This window comes from Somniosus microcephalus, chromosome 13 (genome assembly GCF_052327205.1).
Source record: "Somniosus microcephalus isolate GS21.2 chromosome 13, FLI_Smic_1.0, whole genome shotgun sequence".
Lineage (NCBI taxonomy): Eukaryota > Metazoa > Chordata > Chondrichthyes > Squaliformes > Somniosidae > Somniosus > Somniosus microcephalus.
The window spans coordinates 70,528,944-70,551,524 of NC_140999.1; the positions used below are offsets into that span (position 1 = coordinate 70,528,944).

A 22,581-nucleotide genomic window follows, 5' to 3' on the forward strand; every position below is an offset into this window, starting at 1 on the left:
CTAGATTGCGAGAAGTACAAGTAAATCGCTGTTTCACCTGGAAGGGGTGTTTGGGGCCCTGGACAGTGGGGAGGGGGGAGGTATAGGGGCAGGTGTTACATCTCCTCCGCTTGCACGGGAAGGTGCCAGGCGAAGGGGAAGGGCTGTTTGGGGTGATAGAGGAGTGGACTAGGGTGTCTCGGAGAGAGCGGTCCCTGCGGAATGCTGAAAGGGGAGGGGAGGGGAAGATACGTTTGGTGGTGGGATCACTTTGGAGGTAGCGGAAATGCCGGAGGATGATCCGTTGACTGTGGAGGCTGGTGGGGTGAAAGGTGAGGACAAGGGGAACCCTATCGTGGTTCCGGGAGGGAGGGGCAGGGGTGAGGGCAGAGGTGCGGGAGATAGAACTGACACGGTCGAGGGCAGTGTCAACCACGGTAGAGGGGAATCCTCGGTTGCGGAAAAAGGAAGACATGTCTGAAGCACTGGTGTGGAAGGTGGCATCGTCGGAGCAGATACGGCGGAGGCGGAGAAACTGGGAGAATGGAATAGAGTCCTTACAGGAAGCGGGGTGGGAGGAAGTGTAGTCCAGGTAGCTGTGGGAGTCAGTGGGCTTGTAGTAAATATTGGTCGATAACCTATCCCCAGAGATGGAGACGGAGAAGTCGAGGAAGGGAAGGGAAGAGTCAGAGATGGACCATGTGAAGGTGAGGGAAGGGTGGAAATTGGAGGCAAAGTGAATGAAATTGTCAAGTTCGGGGCGAGAGCAGGAAACGGCACCGATACAGTCATCAATGTATCGGAAAAAGAGGTGAGGGAGGGGACCCGAGTAGGACTGGAACAAAGATTGTTCCACATAGCCCACGAAAAGGCAGGCATAGCTAGGACCCATGCGGGTACCCATGGCAACACCTTTGATTTGGAGGAAATGAGTGGAGTTAAAGGAGAAGTTGTTCAATGTGAGAACAAGTTCAGCCAAGCGGAGGAGGGTGGTGGTGGATGGGGACTGGACGAGCCTCTGTTCAAGGAAGAAGCGGAGTGCCCTCAGGCCATCCGGGTGGGGGATGGAGGTGTAGAGGGATTGTACGTCCATGGTGAAAAGGAAGCGGTTGGGGCCAGGAAACTGGAAACTGTTAAAGTGGCGGAGGGCGTCCGAAGAGTCGCGGATGTAGGTGGGAAGAGACTGGACAAGGGGAGAAAAGATAGAGTCAAGATAGGAAGAGATAAGTTCCGTAGGGCAAGAACAGGCTGAAACGATGGGTCTACCAGGGCAGTCCTGTTTGTGGATCTTGGGAAGGAGGTAGAAGCGGGCTGTGCGGGGTTGGGGAACTATGAGGTTGGTGGCAGCGGGGGGAAGATCTCCAGAGGAGATGAGGTCAGTGACAGTCTTGGAAACGGTGGTTTGATGTTCGGTAGTGGGGTCATGGTCCAGGTGGAGGTAGGAGCAGGTGTCGGAGAGTTGGCGTTCAGCTTCCGCTAGGTAGAGGTCAGTACGCCAAACAACAACAGCACCACCCTTGTCAGCGGGTTTAATGACAATGTCAGGGTTGGATCTAAGAGAATGGAGTGCTGCAAGTTCAGAGGGAGGTAGGTTGGAGTGAGTGAGGGGAGCAGAGAAATGGAGACGGCCGATGTCACGGCGGCAGTTAGCGATGAAAAGATCTAGAGAGGGTAAGAGGCCAGGGGGAGGGGTTCAGGTAGAATGGGAATTCTGCAAGCGGGAGAAAGGGTCAGTTGTGTGGGGGGAGGACTCCTGGCCAAAGAAGTGGGCACGGAGACGAAGGCGGCGGAAAAAGAGCTCAGCATCGTGCCGAGCTCGAAATTCATTGAGGTGGGGGCGTAAGGGGATGAAGCTCAGGCCTTTGCTGAGGACTGATCGTTCAGGGTCAGAGAGTGGAAGGTCAGAGGGGATAGTGAACACACGGCAGGGGGTGAGATTGGGAGAAGGGGGGTCAGAGGAAAGTGAAGGGGAAGAAGGTTCCGGAGGGGCGTTGGTGTCCAAGAGTTGATGAAGCTTGCGATTTTAAAGCCTGATTAGGGTTGACAGGTGTGTTTTTATATATAAATCACACTGACACCAATGATTTGTCAGCTTCTGGCCCTACAGATTCACTTTGAATCATTTCACCATCACACTGGCACCAACAGAAGACCGATTCCTGAGTCACTCTGGATCTGTGTTTTTGTTGCTACAACATATTCTATTTATATAACATCTTCAGCATGGTAAAATGTCCCAAGGCACTTGACAGCAGCGTAATCAGACAAAAATTGACATCGAGACATTAGAGGTGACTTGGTTACAGAAGTAGGTTTTAGGTGCATCTTAAAAGGAGGAGAGAGAGGGGGAACGGTTTAGGAGGGAATTCCAGAGCTTAGGGCTTAGACGACTGAAGGCACAGCCGCCAATGGTGGGGCGAAGGAAGTTGGGGATTCATAAGAGGCCAGAATTAGAGGCACGCAGATATCTTGGAGGGTTGTAGGGCTGGAGGAGGTTAGAGAAGTAGGGAGGAGCGAGGCCATGGAGAGATTTGAACATGAGGATGAGAAAAAATTTTAATGAGGTGTTGCCGGACTGGGAGCGAATGGGACTTGGTGCAGGTTAGGATACGGCCAGCAGAGTTCTGGATGAGCTCAAGTTTATGGAGGGTGGAAGATGAGAGGCCGGGCAGGAGAGCATTGGAATAGGCAAGTCAGAAGGTAAAAAGATCATGGATCCACTGTTGAATAAAAAGTGTTGGGAGGAGCTGCCAAGGTTTACTTCCAATGAAGTAGCCTCAAACTTATGCCAGACTTTTCCCCCATCCAACAGTATAAATCCAGTTGTGAAGAAGTTGTCTTAAACTGCTACACAGATTTTGAAAGCATTTACACCTCAGAGTGGCAACAAGCAGATTTAAACCCTCGACCCCCCCCCCCCCCCCCCCACAATGCGGTGCGTTCCCACTTTTACCTATTGCACAGGAAGCTCCCATCGCAGGATACGTCTGCAGCTTCTGCTCTCTGTGTTACAGCAGCTATTTGCTCTAATTACAGAAAGTACACCACCTATCTTCTCTCATCAAATTTTGTTATCAATAAATTAAAGGAATACTCAGCTCCAATGACCAAAACAGTATCAATAGAACCCAGATCCAAGTGAAGGGCATTGACTTACTCCTGGTTCAGTGCATAAAAAGTGGATAAGTCTTTGTAAAATCAGGAAGTATGGGGTAAGGCGGCAAGTCAGGTGGAACTTTTCCAACAACTGGTAATAGAATTGTGAAATAAGTTATTAGGAAGGCCACTGAAACAGAGAGAGATGACCGAGGTATTCTGTAAAAAGTTGAGGATGGAAAAAGCTTGTTGGGCTTCATGATTTTTTCCCCAGCTCCTAAATTTGTTACAACAGAAGAATTTTTAGGCCAAACAAAGTAACTGATGCTCAACGATAGCAAAATACTGCAGATGCTGGAAATCCAAAATAACAACAGAGAATGCTGGAAAAACTCAGCAGGTCAGGCAACATCCGTGGAGAGAAATTTGAGTTGACGTTTCGGGTTGAAACCCTTCTTAAGGAACTGGCCCTAGAGATAGTAGATGCATTACTGGTCATCTTCCAGAACTCGATAGACTCTGGAACGGTACCCATGGATTGGAGGGTAGCTAATGTTACCCCACTATTCAAAAAAGGTGGTAGAGAAAAAGCGGGGAATTATAGACCGGTAAGCCTGACATCGGTAGTGGGGAAAATGCTAGAGTCTATTATAAAAGATGTAATAGCTGAGCACTTGGAAAGCAGCGACAGGATCGGACAAAGTCAACATGGATTTACAAGAGGTAAATCATGCTTGACTAATCTGCTGGAATTTTTTTGAGGATGTAACTGGTAAAATAGATAAGGGAGAACCAGTGGATGTGGTGTATTTGGACTTTCAGAAGGCTTTCGATAAGGTCCCACACAAGAGATTAGCGTGCAAAATTAAGGCACATGGGATTGGGGGCAAGGTATTGACTTGGATAGAGAACTGGTTGGCGGACAGAAAGCAAAGAGTTGGAATAAACGGGTCGTTTTCCGAGTGGCAGGCAGTGACTAGTGGGGTACCGCAAGGCTCGGTCCTAGGACCCCAGCCGTTCACAATATATATTAAGGATCTGGACGAGGGAATTGGATGTAATATCTCCAAATTTGCAGACAACACAAAGCTGGGCGGGAGGGTAAGCTGCGAGGAGGATGTCGGGAAACTCCAGTACGATTTGGACAGGTTGGGTGATTGGGCAGAAACATGGCAAATGCACTATAATGTGCATAAATGTGAGGTTATCCACTTTGGTGGCAAAAACAGGAAGGCAGATTATTATTTGAATGGCAATAGATTGGGAGAAGGGGAAGTGCAAAGAGACCTGGGTGTCCTTGTGCACCAGTCGCTGAAGGTAAGCATGCAGGTGCAGCAGGCGGTTAAGAAGGCAAATGGTATGTTGGCCTTCGTAGCAAGAGGGTTCGAGTACAGGAACAAGGATGTCTTGCTACAGTTATACAGGGCCTTGGTGAGACCGCACCTTGAGTATTGTGTGCAGTTTTGGTCGCCTTATCTGAGGAAGGACGTTCTTGCCATGGAAGGAGTGCAGCGAAGATTCACCAGGCTGATACCTGGGATGGCAGGAATGACGTATGAGGAGAGATTGTGTCGATTGGGCTTATACTCACTGGAGTTTAGAAGATTGAGAGGGGATCTCATCGAAACCTATAAAATTCTGTCATGTCTGGACAGACTAGATGCAGGAAGGATGTTTCTGATGGCCGGGGAGTCCAGAACCAGGGGTCATAGTCTAAGAATAAGGGGTAAGCCATTTAGGACTGAAATGAGGAGGAATTTCTTCACCCAGAGAGTGGTGAACCTGTGGAATTCTCTGCCACAGAGGGCGGTGGAGGCTAGTTTTTAAATATATTCAAGAAAGAGTTGGATATATTTCTTGAGGCTAAAGGGATCAAGGGATATGGGGAAAAGGCAGGGACAGGGTACTGAATTTGGATGATCAGCCATGGTCACATTGAATGGCGGAGCAGGCCCGAAGGGTCGAATGGCCTACTCCTGCTCCTATCTTCTATGTTTCTATGTTTCTTCAAAACTGGAAAGAAAATTAAAAAATCGAAGGCAAAGCTGTGATCGAACAAAAGAAGAAAAGGAGACAATAAAAGGTATGCGAAGCCAGATGAGATGGTAACGGACCCGTGGAGACAAAAGGCAGCTGAGATTAGGTGTGAAGTGTACTGGCAGGATAAGGACAGCTGCCAGGTGAGAGAGAGAAACAAAAGGAAAGGAAGGGGGGGGGGGGGGGGGGAAAGGAGGACCCAAAACAAAGGGGTGGAAAAAATTAAAAGGAAAAAGTAAGAGAGGCCGAGGTTATGATCTGAAATTATTGAACTCGATATCGAGTCCGGAAGGCTGCAAAGTGCCTAATCGGAAGATGATTTGCTGTTCCTCGAGTTTACGTTGAGCTTCCGTGGAATAATACAAGAGGCCAAGGACGGTGAGGTCCAAGTGGGAATGGAGCGGTGAATTAAAATGACAGGCGACCGGAAGCTTAGGGTGACGGAAGCTCAACGTAAACTCGAGGAACAGCAAATCATCTTCCGATTAGGCACTTTGCAGCCTTCCAGACTCAATATCGAGTTCAATAATTTCAGATCATAACCTCGGCCTCTCTTACTTTTTTCCTTTTAATTTTTTCCACCCCTTTGTTTTGGGTCCTCCTTCCCCCCCCCCCCCTTCCTTTCCTTTTGTTTCTCTCTCTCACTTGGCAGCTGTCCTTATCCTGCCAGTACACTTCACACCTAATCTCAGCTGCCTTTTGTCTCCACGGGTCCATTACCATCTCATCTGGCTTCGCATACCTTTTATTGTCTCCTTTTCTTCTTTTGTTCGATCACAGCTTTGCCTTCTATTTTTTTATTTTCTTTCCAGTTTTGAAGAAGGGTTTCAACCCGAAACGTCAACTCAAATTTCTCTCCACGGATGTTGCCTGACCTGCTGAGTTTTTCCAGCATTCTCTGTTGTTATTTTTAACTGATGCTCAACTTGGTACAAAAGAAGCTGCAACCCAAAGACCGACCAGATGCTGCAGACGCATCATTCAAAAATGACAGGACAACAAATATGAACTGAAGGAAAGACAATGACATACATACTTCAATGATATCAAGGAAGATCAGCCAGACTGTACAACAAGCGTGGGTTGATTAGCCATCAGTCTCCTGTTCGGAAACTGAACTTGGCGAGAACTGTGAGAAGCACAGAGGGCTTCCTCACATTGAGGGACGAGCAGAGATGCATTCACCCCAGGTCACTTTTGAGCATATCCTACTAGTAGTGCTCAGAATGTAACTGGAAAGGCATCTCTGATCCATCCTCTTGCCGAAAGGAAGTGCGCTATACAACTCCATGAAGAGGAAAGAAAATCAGAACGGACGCTGAAATGCATACTAGTTACTGGGGGTTTGAGTGTAATATGTACTGGCAGGGCACCAAGACGTTAAAATCAATCATATTAGAGATGTTGCCATAGATATTTTGAATTGCATTGTATCCAGGTAGGCTTTTGTGTTGCTCAGGCATTAATCATTTACATCCTTGCACAGCGTTACAGTAAAACACCAAAGGAAATTCAGTCCTTATGATCTTCAATTTTCATTCAGACACATTTTCTCTGTAACTTAGGATAGCCCCACTGACGCTCATCAAGTCTGGAAATCAGATATTTAAATACACTGAAGCCGAGTGTCTTAAACCACAATTTGTTGCAGTAACATGCTAATGTTAACTAACGGAATAAACTGCCACCTAGCACAGATTCAATTACCTGTACATAGAATTTACAGCACAGAAACAGGCCATTCAGCCCAACAGGTCTATGCCCATGTTTATGCTCCATACGAGTCTCGCCCCAACTTAACACATCTACTAACCCTATCTGCATATCCTTCTAGTCCTTTTTCCCATATGCATTTATCTAACCTCCCCTCAAATGCAACTATACTATATTAGAGTTGATGCAAGTAAAAGGGACAGGCAGCTTCCTGATTCAGCAGGACTGTGGAGTTTATATAGAAACGAGAAAAGTTCAGGTCCCAATAGAGAAGTTGGATCAGAGGCCGAGTATCACAAGTGGAAACGCCTCTTCAAGTTCCTGCATTATGTCATGTCCTTGTGAATTACATGAAAATTAAACAAGTTGGGAATCAAATCACCCAGCAAATAAACTAATCACAATCAAATCTGTTTCAACCGCAACATCTGCTGTAGAAAATGCACTTAAGTGCATCAAATGCTTTTACCACACCGCACTTGTCCATTTTGACTGTCTTAGATCGGATATTCCACTGATTAATTTCATAACAGCTTCATAAGTAATTTTACTGGCACTGCTCTTCCAACACAATTCTATTTGATTGACAGCGTATTTGCTTTTTGATTATTGTTCCACCGCCTGCCCCCACAAGCTTCCACACACTCCACCCAACTGGGACACCAAGGTGCTCCAGGCCACTGCATCTACCAATGCTGCTCTCCATCATCACTGCTAGAGAAGAAATGTCCTTGCTCAGTTCACTCCTCAACCAATTTCAGCAAAAGATTGAGGATGCAGAATTAAACAAGCTAATTATAGTGATTCTCCAGCTATTTTCTTTTGTTTTTGAAGGAGTTAGTTGTATGTTAGGCGGTTCTCACTTACCCAGAGAATAGTGTAGAACAGGTTGCCGGCTCGTGCAGTGAATGCTAATTCTCTGAATTCCTTCAAGTGAGAGCTGGACCCGTTTCTGGCTGGAGTGACGACGGCCTCGTACAAAAGGTAGGTAACGCAAATCAGGGCCAATGCGATCTCCTGGACTAGCTCGATTGACTAAGGGGGCCGTAGAGAAACTTTCCAATTTTTTTTTAATCTGTTTTTTTTTTTTGCCTCTCCCAGGCAATTACATGGTGGGTGGGGAGTGTATATATTGTGATGTAAAAGGCATCACAACTGTGTGGCACAGGCTGGATGGACCAGTATGCCTTTTCCTGTCCATTATTTTCTATGTTTGTCTAGTTATTGATGAACATAATCAGTTCTAATTGCATTTTACATGCCTCAAATACAACAGGAAAATTAAAGCCGTATCACATTATTGATTCAAATCACAATCAGGACTGGGGGAGGGGGTTGGGAAGAGGCAGGGGTGCGGAGACATGACTATTCAGCTCCAGGACATAACTTTATTAGGGGCACTGGAGTTAGCACTGTAGTGTTGCAGGGTCTGGTTTCTGCCATTAGAAGGCCTGTATGTCCATGATATACAGGAAACCCTCGTTAACCGGCACAATTCTCACTCCGAAAACTACAGTATACAGTCGTTTATAAGTTTTGTTTTACTGTTAAGTAATTAAAGAGTTATGGATCACCCTCAACTGGCATTACTGTACTTTATCAAGCATCTTCCACCATCCATTTAACACAACATTCTGTAGGTGAGTACCCAATTATATTGCACATTTCTTGATTTTTTTATTTTTGTTTGTTAAAAACAGCCTCGGTAGATATACCTCTCCGCTATCCGGAATTTTTTATCAACCGGCACCATCCCGGTCCCGTCGGTGCCGGATACCAAAGAGTTTCCTGTACTTCAGTAGTGACAAAAATAGGTCCTGCATTGTATAAATTTACTCCAATGGTCTTGTGAACTTCAAATGGATAAATTTTGTAGGGCAGAATTTCAAACAAGATCCAAGACCGGAGAACCATCAGGTTTCTGCCGTCCTTACATGTTCTTTCATCGGCACTGGGTCAACATCCTACCCAACACCATTATGGAAACACCATTAGCACAAGAGACTGCCTCAGTTCAAGGAGAAGGCCCACTGTCACCTTCACAGGGCAACAAACATCGGCATTGCCCACATCCCGAGAACAAATTAAAAAATACAGCGCACGCACCATCGGTTACAGCGTGGCAACTGGCAACAAACCTAGGAACAAGTCAGATGTTCGCTTGGGGAAATATGAGCAAACAGGAAAACATTATGGCTGCGGCAGGTTTTGAAGAGTTATTTCTGCAAAGATTTACCAGATCATTGTGATTCAAAAGAATACTGAAATAATCTAGAGTGCATTCCTTCTTCCTCCTCGGCCCATGAACACAACAGATCCATATCTATCCCTAGTGAACCCAAAACAAATTATACTGCATAGGCCTCCACCACTTGAAACTAAAACAATCTTAACAACCAGCAAAAAGACTGTTCCCACATGGCCAGTTTGCAATCTCAATTAGATTATCAGAGAAACGTCAAAAAATGTGGCTCATTGGTTGCTTGTTTAGCTACCCGGCTCATGCACTCAGTCCTATTTTTGGACTGGCCAGGGGATGGGGGTGGTGGACGGGGTTTAAGAACACTGTCACAGGACTGGGACCAGGGGGGTTGATTCTGCCTTCTCGGACAGCGAACAGCACACGGTACTCTGAATCCCACAGAGAAGCAAAAGTGAAATCGCAGTACAGTACCATAAGCCAAACTCTGGTCTCCAACCCACATGGATCCTCTATACATTAGCGAGACATTTAAAAACACCACTAAGCTTCCCATCGGTATCAATCGGTCCGAACCATTAGGCATGGGCAGCTAACCTTTCAAAGGTCAAGAGCTGAAAAATAAACAGTACACTGACAGACACAACTGTTAAGTACAATAGCATATAACTCACTGGCTACAAATATACCATCTAAAATGTGAATTAACATGCTTTGTTTCCAACTATTTACTTGAAATTTGGATCATACACCTTTATTCCTCTCCCGTTTAAATTCCTTCATTTCTATCTTTGCATTCGCTTTCACATTCCTCATTTTCTTTGCCCTCTCACCCCATTAAACCTGTCACACCCTCTCAATCCCTCTCGCTGTCTGAATTAAGACCATGAGACAGGACTTGTATGACGCAACATTAAACTTGATGATGTTAGATGTTTCCTACAGTGCTTGGTATAGTCATATTAAGATACGATTACCGCCCATTCCAGCTTGGTTGTATTGATATTTAAATCTGAATGTACAGGAAGCAGGAACACACCTGTACTGTGTAGGTAACAGCAAACTGGCAGCTCACAAACACTCAATAAAAGTAATTTCTGTGGTTTGTAGCAGTTCCTCATCTATTCTGTAGTAACAGAATGGAATCATTTTCAACATTTATTTAAACTGAAGTTGCGATCTTTTCAAGTTCAGCACAAAATGAACCAGAAGTTGCTGCGCTCTCGCATCTAGGGTCCTTCGAATGCTTCAACTACCCTGCCCAGGCACGCCAGTCCCCAAGGATGCAGACTGCTTTCTTCAATTTTCTGCACCTCTCGCATCAGGACCGAGTACATGAGCTGGGCAGCTAAACAAACCAACCAATGAACCACATTTCAGCCACAAAAGAGATGCGTATAGCTCACCTCTACGCTAGGGGGTGCACGTGCATGACGCCCCTTCCCTATAAAGGTGCGCTCAGCCTCCACACAATGCCCAATGACATCAAGAAAGTACCAAGCAGCTGGACACATGAAGGATCATAAAGCCATTAAGTGGTGTGGAACCTGAAGATATACAGCATTGATGGCCTGGTACAATATTACTACAAGGTTTGCTCAGCCACTGAGGATCAAACAATTATACTTCATTCACCATAGAATTTTCAATACATGAAGGGGATGCATATCCCATGTGAACCCCTTGATTAAATTACCAACTCCAAAACAACTTATAGTAAAAGGAGCCACTTTTGTAAGCAGATATGTAAAGTGTGAAACCATGTCTGGCACTTGTAAATGGCAAAAGCTCACCAAAAAGATGAGTTTCCAAAAAGTCAGGTTTCATTGATAGTGGCAGAGGCCAGAAGACACATTGATTTGGCTCCGATTTGCTGCCGTAAACTAAATCCAATTACATTCCAATGAGAACTCCTAATACCAATGCCTTAAGTCATTGCTGGTTAAACCAGTTTCCATATTAATAGCAATTTTTGTGCCAGAGGAAAGAATGTTGAGAGAGAGATAACGATGAAGTCATTCTGGAATAAATTGCTCCTCCTGCCCACAACTTGCCTTTTCGTTGGGATTGCTAGCTGCAGCTTTATCAGGTTTTAATTCTGAAACTTTCTAATCTGTTACTTAAGCTTTAACAAAACTGGTTACTTCTCAGATTTCATATCTGACACCAAACAGATTCAGAGAGAAAAACAAAAAAACAGATTCAGAGAAAAAACACAGGTATGAAGTGCTGCAACACTCAATATAGTCCTTTTATGGCAATGTAAACATTACAGACTCAAAACTCCACCTCTCAAATGTGTGCACAAGGCACTGATAAAGTACATTCCACTCTCATCGTAACAGTCCTGAGGAGCATGCATGTCGAATTCCGAATGATCCATAACCTTGAACACAACATAAATTAGGAGCCAAGCCCTAGCAATCTTGTATTAAATATCTTAGAACTGAGAGCCTTACAAGGTGGTTAAATCCACTGCTTCTTTTTCATCAGAGAATGACGTAGATTGCACCACACCTGAAGTAATATTCGCTGTCACAGAACAGGTATGTTGCTGTCACCGAAAACATGTATGCAACACCGATAAGTCATTAATGGTAGCTGTATCTTTTTGACCCAGTTAGCATCAGAGCGTGCAGCACTGACTCAGAACTCTACATTTCGCATAAATATTCAATTCACAATACTTTAATCTTAAAAACAAAATATCCCTTTGACAGTGTCTACTTCACAGCTGGAGAGAAAAAAAAGCAACCAGGGTTCCAGTTGGTGTGGCAAGCTCAAAATCTTTCATGTACCAGGGTTGCCACCAGCACCTAGGAAATCAGTCTCCTACATTGATACAAAAGCAAAATACTGTGGATGCTGGAAATCTGAAATAAAAACAGAAAAAGCTGTAAACACTCAAAAGGTCATCGACCTGAAATGTTAACTCTTCTCTCTCTCCATGGATGTCGCCTGACCTGCCAAGTGTTGCCAGCATTTACTGTTTTAATCCTACACTGATATTTAACCAAAGATCTAAAAACTTCACTTTATTACCTGTCCTCTATAATATTTTGCACAATCTGCTAACCTGAGAAACCCATGCACATATACATCGATAAAGTAGTCATGTGCATTATAAAACGATAACTGCAGTCTAATTGCACAGTGGATCCTGCAAATCAAATGTAACACTCAATGCATTCCTGTGCACAAAACTGCTCCCATCTCACAAACCTACAAGACCAAAAAGAATCTTTGCAGAAAGATTTAGAGCACAATGCGCTCATAGTGCTGCCACAATACAAATTCTCTGATTTTCTTTTATAGGTCCCGTGTGCAACAATGAAAAACCTTCTTTAAGATCTCTGCCAATGTGCAACAGTGCACATCTGAGATCACATCATGCTGCTCACTTGAGCTAGATGCCAAATGTTCTAACATTTCTTGTAAGCAGTACTTTCTCTATAGTGCCTATCTCCTCACGCTGAGTGTAAACTGTCTGTGTGTCTAATCTCTAGCCAGAAAGTTCCCAAACTGAGTTAACCTGAATCAGAATAGTGATGGAGCCACTAGAATTGATCCAGGCAAGAAAGGGAACAACAGGAGCCAAGGTTCCTGCTCACCATTAGCCAGTGACCCCTGCTGGTTGCTTGTACTTTATATGGATGTCAGGCTCAGTTGTGATCCCTGCCACTGTCAAATAGCCCAGCAATCACCAACAAGGCTGTCATTCAAAGAATGGCCATTTGCGAGAGGTACTTGAAAAGGGCTAACATGTGAAGCCATACTTCAGCAAATTGCCACATTCAGAAGACCACAACGGAGTCAAAGAAAACCTTATGAGGCCCTCTATTGTGCTTTCTGGCCACAGACAATTTCTCAGTCAACTTCAGCATCGTACAGCGCTCTCTGGAATGCAAAAAACAGCCATAACAGCAGGAAAACTCCAGATCAACGCTCCAATCTGAGGGGAAAACACATCAAATGGGCATTTTCTGGGCACACCAGCCTTTCCAGATCTGAGGAAGAATGAACATGAGGGAGGGGCTGCCAGGCTTCCGCCGGAAATGTAGAGACACAGCACTGATGTAAACAGTGAGGGTGTACAGTCAGTGCAGACCCTGGGCGCCTGCACATACCGGGCTGGCTGCAGGTGGAGACCCCGCGCTCAGAAGCTGACAGCAAGCGGGGGGACGTGGTCGGCACTCCCAGCCGAGGCTCTCGGCGAAGGGGACCGGCCCGGGATGTGCTGCTGCCAGGCAGGCGGGTGGGTGGATGGATGTGGGTCAGCACTCCGTCGCCCCCCGCTCCCTGGTCTGGCAGCTCCCCGCCCACCCGCTCCGGCTCTCTCCAGCCGCGGCCTAGCTGCCTCGCAATCTGCCCGCTCTACCTTCTCGCAGACACGCCAAGTGCTCGCATTCAAAGGCCGCCGCTGACGCTTTTGGGACGCTGGGCCTGGGTAGAGGGAGAGCGGGAGGGGGCAGCCGCCGCTCCACCGGCCTCTCCTTCAGCCTCTTCCACGCCCTCGGATCGCTCTCGGTACCTGAGAAAGGGAGACGACCGCCGCCATCTTCCCCGCGGAGCAGCAGCCGTGCACTGACCGCGGACGCGCACGCACCGCCGCGCCAATACCCCCCGCCCGCGGGCGCGCACGCACAGCCGCGCCAACACCCCCCCCCCCGCCCACGGGCGCGCACGCACAGCCGCGCCAACACCCCGCCCCCGCCCACGGGCGCGCACGCACGGGCGCGCCGACATCCCCCGCCCGCGAGCGCGCAACGCACCGCCGCGCCAACACCCGCCCGCGTGACGTCATGACAGGCTATCGCACTTTGGGGAGCGTGATGTTACGCATATGGCCGGGATGGGGGGACGCGTCATAAGGCATGCGGGGGCGCGCACGTAGGCAAGTGTTGGCGGCCTCGGCTCCTTCCACGTGTTGACAAAGACTGCCATGAACATTGGGGCTGGTGGGGCCGGGCAACTTGTCCCAACCCCCACTAATAGCCTGTTGGTGAAATAGCACCCACAATACCAGTTAAAAAACAACATTGTGGTTGACCAAGTATTGGAACCCTCACCCTCAATGCCATATTGAGGTATTTTTTTATTTATTCACTGGGATGTGGGCGTTACTGGCAAGACCAGCATTTATTGCCCATCCGTAATTGCCCTCGAGAAGGTGGTGGTGAGCCTTCTTGAACCGCTGCAGTCCGTGTGGTGAAGGTACTCCCACAGTACTTCTTTGTAATGGTTTAAGAACATAAGAAGTAAGAGCAGGAGTAGGCCATACGGCCCCTCGAGCCTGCTCCGCCATTCAATAAGACCATGGCTGATCATCAACCTCAACTCCACTTTACCGCCCAATCTCCATATCCCTTGATTCCCCTAGAGTCCAAAAATCTATCTCAGCCTTGAATATACTCAAAGACTCAGCATTCACAGCCCTCTGGGGCAGAGAATTCCAAAGATTCACAGCCCTCTGAGTGAAGAAATTCCTCCTCATCTCAGTCTTAAATGGCCTACCCCTTATCCTGAGACTGTGCCCCCTAGTTCCAGATACTCCAGCCAGGGGAAACAACCTCTCAGCATCTACCCTGTTAATCCCCTTCAGAATCTTGTATGTTTCAATGAGATCACCTCTCATTCTTCTAAACTCCAGAGAGTATAGGCCCATTCTACACAATCTCTCATCACAGGACAACCCTCTCATCCCAGGAATCAATCTAGTGAACCTTTGTTGCACCGCCTCCAAGGCAAGTATATCCTTCCTTAGATAAGGAGACCAAAACTGTGCACAGTACTCCAGGTGTGGTCTCACCAAGACCCTGTACAACTGTAGCAAGACTTCCTTACTCTTATACTCCAACCCCTTGCAATAAAGGCCAACATGCAATTTGCCTTCCTTATTGCTTGTTGTATCTGCATGCTGGCTTTCTGTGTTTCTTGCACGAGGTCACCCAAATCTCTCTCAACACCAACATTTGAAAGTTTCTCACCATTTATAAAATATTCTGTTTTTCTATTCTTCCTACCAAAGTGAATAACCTCACATTTCCCTACAGGGTCAACTGAGTGACTTACTAGGCCATTTCAGAGGGCACTTAAGGGTCAACCACATTGCTGTGGGTCTGGAGTCACATATAGACCAGACCAGGTAAGGATGGCAGATTTCCTTCCCTAAAGGACAATAATGAACCAGATGGGTTTTTATGACAATCCAGTAGTTTCATGGTCACCATTCTTGACACTAGCTTTTTATTTCAGATTTATTTAATTAATTGAATTTAAATTTCCCAGCTGCCTTAGTGGGTTTTGAACTCATGGTTTACAGATCATTAGTCCAGGATTACTAGTCTGGATTACTAGTCCAGTAACCTAACCACTATGCTATGCTACTGCACCCCAGGTATCATGGGAGAGCCACCACCTCCAGGTTCGCCCACTATGCTGACTTCATTTAATTTACGGCCCAGAAGGAGGCCATTCAGCCCACCGTGTCTGTGCCAGCCAAAAAAGAGCTATCCAGCCTAATCCCACTTTCTAGCTCTTGGTCCATAGCCTTGCAGTTTACGGCACTTCAAGTGCACATCCAAGTACGTTTAAATGTGATGCGGGTTTCTGCCTCTACCACCCTTTCAGGCAGTGAGTTCCAGACCCCCGCCACCCTCTGGATGAAAAAAGTTCTCAACTCCCCTCTAATCCTTCTACCAATTATTTTAAATCTATGCCTCCTGGACTTGGACATATATCGGTGTTACATCATCATTGTTGGGTCAAAATCCTGGAACTCCCGCCCTGATGCCATCGTGGGAGCACCATCACCACACTGACTGCAGCGATTTGATGAGAAGATCCACTACCCCCTTCTCAGGGCAACTAGGCATGGGCAATAAATACAGCCTTGCCAATGTCACCCACAGCCAGATAATAAATCACAAAAAGGCAGATTTGATATTGGATCATTAAGTCTGCCACTGAGGGTTGACTTTATTCTGAACTTTCATTGCCAGGTTTGTCATCTTGGAGGCACCTCAACTCCAAAGAGATCCCTCTTCCCATGTAGGATAGTCGCTTGTTGCATTGCTATCATCAGCCATGGCTCAGTGGGTAGTACTCTCACCTCTGAGTCAGAAGGTTGTGGGTTCATAGTCCCACTCAACAGACTTGAGCACTGTCAAAGTTGCTGTCTTTCGGATGAGACGTTATGCTGAGTCTGCCCTCTCAGGTAAACATAAAAGATCCCATGGCACAATTTCGAAGAAGAGCAGGATAGTTCTCCCTGTTACCCTGGCCAATGTTTATCCCACAACCAACATCACTAAAACAGATGAACTGGTCATTATCATGTTGCTGCTTGTGGGAACTTGCTGCGTGAAAATTGGCTGCCACATTTCTTACATCACAGTGACTACACGTCAAAAGTACTTAATTGGTTGTAAAGCATTTTGGGATGTCCTGAGGTCATGAAAGGCACGATATAAATGCCAGTCTTTTTGTAATCTCCTGTATTTTCCCTCAGATTGCCATGGCCCCTAATTTGCTATCATCAGCAAACTTCAATATCATTCATCTTGTGCTAATATCCAAATCATATGTGTAAATGGAAACAAAACAGATTCCAGCATCGATCCTTGGGCCACACCACTATCCACATCCCACCAACCTAAAAAACATCCATTTACTCCTACACTCTGCTTTCTCTCCACCAGCCATGCCCCTTTAAGATCATAAACCACAATCTTTGTAACAAGTCTCTCATGTGACACTTTATCAAACACTTTATGAAAGTCCATCTCAGCGTATCCCCTACATTTCCTTTAACAATACACTGATTTCCATGTTAAATTCAATAAAATTAGTCGAGTATAACCGATCCTTTACAAATCCATGCTGACTGTTCCTCATTAGCATATGCTTTTCTAATTCCATCCCAGATTATCGACTCTCCCAGCCTAGATTTGGGTTTTGCATCAAAATAACGCAAAGACTGACTTCCACCAGCCCTGATGGCCCCATTGTGACCCTGCCCAATTTTCCTGGGTCCCACCTCTTTCATAATTGCAACCTTTTGTGGGCGGGCTCCCAATGTTATTTGCACCTTTATTGGGAAACGTCTGGTGCTTTAGTAGCAGTCAAGTGGCTGCAACAGTAGAAAGAGTGGAGGCAGCTTTTTTTTAAATTGAGGTGGTAGAAGCACCAGAAGAGGAGAAATGCCAGAAGTGGTTTACAGGGTCATAGAGCCCCAAGGTTTACTGAGCCCTCAGTACCGGACCTGTTGACAGAGATTCGGGTGAGGCAAGCTAGAATATTGCCGAACATACGAAACTGGTGGACAGGAAAAGACCAGCTGGTCCATCGAGCCTGTTCCATATGGTCACGTTGCAATCAGGCGTCTAGACCCCCAATGCTTTCATTCACCCACCAGCAGCCGTGTAATCTGAGAGAGGGGAAAAAACAAATAAAAGACCCTTATCCAACAGAGGAGAAAAATAATTATTTTCCAGAGCCTCTGTATTACCCGCTAGTTGAAGGGACCAAAACTAGACATAGTATTCCTACCAAGGTCTTGTACAAGAACCAATGGTGCTTTTTGCTTTATATTGGATCAGCCTAGCAATACATCCTAATTCCAGGTGAAACAGCAATTTACTTGTACTTCTTGCAATTTAGAATACTGTATTCACTGCTCACGATGCGATCTCCTCTACATTGGGGAGACCAAACGCAGATTGGGTGACCGCTTTGCGGAACGCCTCCATTCGGTCCGCAAGCGTGACCCACAGCTTCCGGTTGCCTGTCATTTTAATTCTCCTCCCTCTGACCTCTCTGTCCTCGGCCTCCTACACTGTTCCAATGAAGCTCAAAGCAAGCTCGAGGAACAGCACCTCATCTTTCGATTAGGCACTTTACAGCCTTTCAGACTCAACATTGAGTTCAACTATTTCAGATCATAACCTCTGCCCCCATTTTTTCAGGTAGCAGCTGTTAGTGATTATTCCCATTTACACCTCCTCTAGACCCATTTTTTGTTTCTTTACTGTTCCATTACCATCTCCTTTCACCTTGCACTGTCATCCCTTTTGTCATTTAACCTCTCCTGCCTTCCACCCTACAGACCTTCCCTCTTGTTCTTTCCTCCCCTCCCCCCTTTCCCTGCCCCCATGCTTGCTTAAAACCGGTTACATCTCTAACTTTTTTCCAGTTCTGACAAAACGTCATCAACCTGAAATGTTAACTCTGTTTCTCTCTCCACAGATGCTGCCTGACTTGCTGAGTATTTCCAGCATTTTTGGTTTTTATTTCAGATTTCCAGCATCTGCAGTATTTTGCTTTTGCATCCTAATTCTCTATTTTCTTTTGTTATAGCCTCATGGCACTAGTCATAAACCTTTAGAGATTCTTGCCCTATAACACCTAGGTCTCTTTCCTGCTCAACAGACTTTAGTTTAGAATCCTGGCATAATATTACATCAATCTACATTAAACGTCATCTGCTAGACACGGACCCATTCCCCCATCACATTCAGATCTGATAGTAGTCTTTCCTTCTCAGCACAAATCTTTGCATCATCCGTGATTTGTAGAGAGTTCCCCGAACAACTTAATCCAGATCATTAATTAATATAGATAGTTTAGAATAACAGTCCTAATACCAATCCCTGGTGGACTGGTCTCCACACAAAAACTTGTACCATTAATAACAACCCTCTGCCTACAAGAATGCAACCAATTCTTTATCCAACCCAGGATCTGCCATCCAATCCCACAGAAATCTATCTCACAAATTAGTCTATTTTGTCACACTTTGTCAAGCTTTTTGGAAATCCAAGCATACGATGTAAACTGGGTTACTATCATCCACCAACCCAGTAACATCCTCAAAATATTCAGCCAGGTTGGTGAGATACGAGCTTCCTTTCCAGAATAACCCGTTCTCTGTCCAGGTGGTCATGTAGCGTATTTCTAATGATCCCTTCTAAAAACTTACCTATAGCCAAAGTCAAGCTATGGACCTATAATAAGTTCTGCCTTGTTGCCCTTTTTGCATATTGGCACCACATGTGCCTTCCTCCAGTCCGTGGGAACAATCCTTGACCCTAGTGAGTTGTTAAAGGGGCACACTGAGCACATCTTCCATCTCTTTGAGCACCCTCGGGTGAACATCATGAGGACCAACAGCCTAATCTGATTTGAGGCCCTTTATTGGTTCCAGGATTATATCTGCATCCACTTTGGCACTTAAAACTTTAGTGCCAACTTTACATTGCATTAATGGCAACTGAGCATAGTCTACTAGAGTGAAGACTGGTGCAAAGCAGCCATTTATAACCGCTGCCATGTCCTAGGAGTTTGCCTGAATCGGCCCTGAGAAATCCTTTAACAGCCCTGTGCAGTCCTTAATGACCCTCTGACTTCTAACATAGCTAAAAAAATATATTTTACTATTGCCACCGCAGTTATCTACTATTTTCTTCTCACTGACCTTTTGCCTGATAGCAGCTTTTGTTGCCTTTAATTGCTTTAGATAGCTATCCCAGTTCTCTTGAGAGTTATTTTATTTTAGTCTGTAAAAGTATTTTTGCTTAAGTCTAATTTGTCCTTGTGCGTGACCAGTTAGCTACATTGGCTTTGTTCCACCATGTGCCCTTCTTTTAACTCTACACAATAATTTATATTTATATAGCGCCTTTAACGTAATAAAACGTCACAAGGTGCTTCACAGGAGTGTTATCTGAAAAAAATTTGAAACCGGCCTGGTAGGGTTGCCCAATTGACCTGATTCACATCCTTTGCCATTTTTGCATTACACTCTCAGCAAATTTAGCACAGAGGGAAGGAAACCTGTGAGGTTGACAATCCAGGTCCAGTGGAAGGAATGTGACCCAGGTAAAAGTGAAGAGTCCTTAATGGGAATTGCTACAGATGCTAGATCAGTGAGAGTTTTCCATCCTCTGTACATGTGAGTCTGTTGACATGATCAGTTGCAGAATAAGGAAGAGGGTGTGACTGGTCTCGTACTTTCTCTGGGAAATTCAAGGACGTAGTGCGGAACATAGGGAGGGCAAGGTGGATTGCACTGGCACACGTGCATTCAACTTTGCTTTTGGAGAATCTGTGAGTCCTCTTACCTTAGCTGACCTAGTAAGGTCATTAATTTTTTTCTACATTGTCTGGCTGTTCGAGGGATGCTGGCATTCACTAACTCTACCATCTCCTACATTACAACAGTGACTACACTCCAAAAGTACTTCAGTGGCTGTAAAGCGCTTTGAGACGTCCGGTGGTTATGAAAGGCGCTATATAAATGCAGGTCTTTCTTTCTTTCTCCTTCCACTGAGGATCCACAGGAGGCAGATCTCTGGGGTCCTGCAATGAAAAGGATGCTCACAGAGCATCTAACCCATGTTAAAGCAGTACAACAATAACAACTTACATTTATATAGCATTTTTAACATAGTAAAACATCCCAGGCGCTTCACAGGAGCGTTATCAGACAAAAATTGACACCAAGCCACATAGAAATATTAGCACAGGTGACCAAAAGCTTGGTCAAAGATGTAGATTTTAAAGAGTGATTTAAAGGAGAAGAGAGGTGTGGAGAGGTTTAGGAAGATAATTCAGTTTTGTACCAAGGCAGCTGAAGGCACGGCCGCCAGTGGTGGGGCAATGAAAACCGGGGATGTCAAGAGGCCAGAATTGGAGGAGCGCAGACATCTGGGAGGGTTGTCGGGCTGGAGGAGATTACAGAGATAGGGAGGAGCGAGGTCATGGAGGGATTTGAAAACAAGAATGAGAATTTTAAAATCAAGGTGTTGCTGGACTGGGAGCCAATGTAGGTCAGCGAGCACAGGGGTGATGGGTGAATGGGACTTGGTGCGAGTTAGGATACAGAGAGCAGAGTTTTGGATGAGCTTAAGTGTACAGGAGTTGTCCTTGAATGTGCAGCAGATAATGGAGGATTCCACAAGACACATCTGGGAGCTGTGATAGTTGTGCGCACAGGTCTACATTCAAGCATGGAACGCATGGCAGGTTTAACATGATCTACGATTGAGGCTGTACCCACAGAAAATCTAACGGCAGTCGTAGTTGCTGGTACTACAGCTACAACTGCTTACGTAGAGTGCCAGAATCAAGCGGGCAATCTCTTCCAGCCTCCAAACGATCGGGGCTGGAATCCAGACAACTGTCTTCAAAGATCTGATTGGTCCCATTCAGTCAGCTCCCCCATGATCAGAGGACAGGCAGAAGCACAGCCCAGCACTAGTGCCTCGCAAGTGTTGACATGCATGATGGTGTGGTCTTCCACCAGCCCTCTAAGATTGATTGAACATGTCAGAGTAAGCAGCCAGGGCAAGGGTGGTCTAGCTCCGACACAGAAAATATAGCCTTTAGCAGATCCCTCTGGGGTCTCAGCTGCATTAAGACGAGGGACACCTCAGGCCCACAGGATTCCTGATGAAAAGCACCAACCATCAACCTCTGAACCTCTCGCCACTGAGAGAGCACCAAGGTGAAGTAGAAGACTGGCAAGTATAGGCACTAGGAGGGGATACAGTGATAGGAACAAATGTGTGCTTGTACAGTAAACACTTTGTCACCTACAAAACTGTGTCAGATTGATTTGTGATAAGTGAGACTGCATGGTGGCACTTATCTTGACGATTGGTTTATGAAGGGATAGCAGGAAAAGCAGATGGCAGAACTTTACTGAGAAGAAGCAGTTGGCATATGTGACCCTGATGGCAAGAATGAGATGTAATGGGCGGGGATCCATTTTATCTGAAGTAGTCTCTTATGAGTAGATCACATATCTGGCAGGCAGCTGGCTGGTCTTCCTGGTCCTTCTTTGCCAGAGCCTCGTCTAGCAGGTGTCCTGGATCACCATTCCCAGCTTCCTCTGGGTCTGTTCCTTTCTGATGGCTGAACTGTGGAGCATACAGCAAGCCATAATGATCCTGTAGACCCTGGCAGAACTATACTAGATGTCCCCTGGATTCGATAAGATACCTGAACGAAGCTTGGAGAATGCTAGTGCTCTGCACCAGAGCTATCCTTCTGGCACATTGTATCTCTGTTTGGAGGTTCCAGGGTTCTGAGCAGGCACATGAGCTTGTACTATAAAGGGTATCCCTTGTCCTCAAACAGCCAACCAAAACCCTGGCCTGGACCAGGGCAGTGTGCTGGGATGCTTGAATGAATGATACATGACATCTCTCTGAGTAGCAGACACTGACGTGTATTATGTGCTTATTGTCACATACGAGCTACACATTAAGAGATTGGAACCCTTTCCTGTCGGCATAGTTCACTGGATTCTGCAATGGTGCAAGTACAGCAACATGTATGCCACCAATGGCCCTTGGACATGGGGAAATCCAGCCACTATCAAATGGTCAAGACTAAAAACCTATACATTTTTGGCTTATCCCTATCCCCTTCCTTGAATAGTAGTTTGGGGGGGGGGGGGGGGGGGGTGGAGGGGAGGGGTAACATTCCCCACCATCCAGTCCATTGGCACAATTCCTATTTTCAAAGATTTGAAAAATAATTCCAATGCCCCT

At 45.9% G+C, this 22,581-nt stretch overlaps 1 protein-coding gene across 14 annotated transcripts in view; it reads right to left on the reverse strand.

Moving 5' to 3' along the window:
• eps15l1a (epidermal growth factor receptor pathway substrate 15-like 1a) overlaps positions 1–13,620 on the reverse strand; it is a 504,393-nt gene extending 490,773 nt beyond the window's left edge. For 12 of the 14 annotated variants that reach the window (XM_086004995.1, XM_086004999.1, XM_086004998.1 and 9 more), the window contains exon 1: positions 13,557–13,620. In XM_086004995.1, coding sequence (XP_085861121.1) covers positions 13,557–13,583 — 27 coding nt within the window. In that variant the 5' untranslated portion in view covers positions 13,584–13,620. Of the gene's footprint in view, positions 1–13,403 lie in introns of all 14 variants that reach the window. The other 2 variants (XM_086004993.1, XM_086005004.1) reach the window with 2 other exon arrangements.
• Between the last annotated feature and the right edge of the window lie 8,961 nt (positions 13,621–22,581).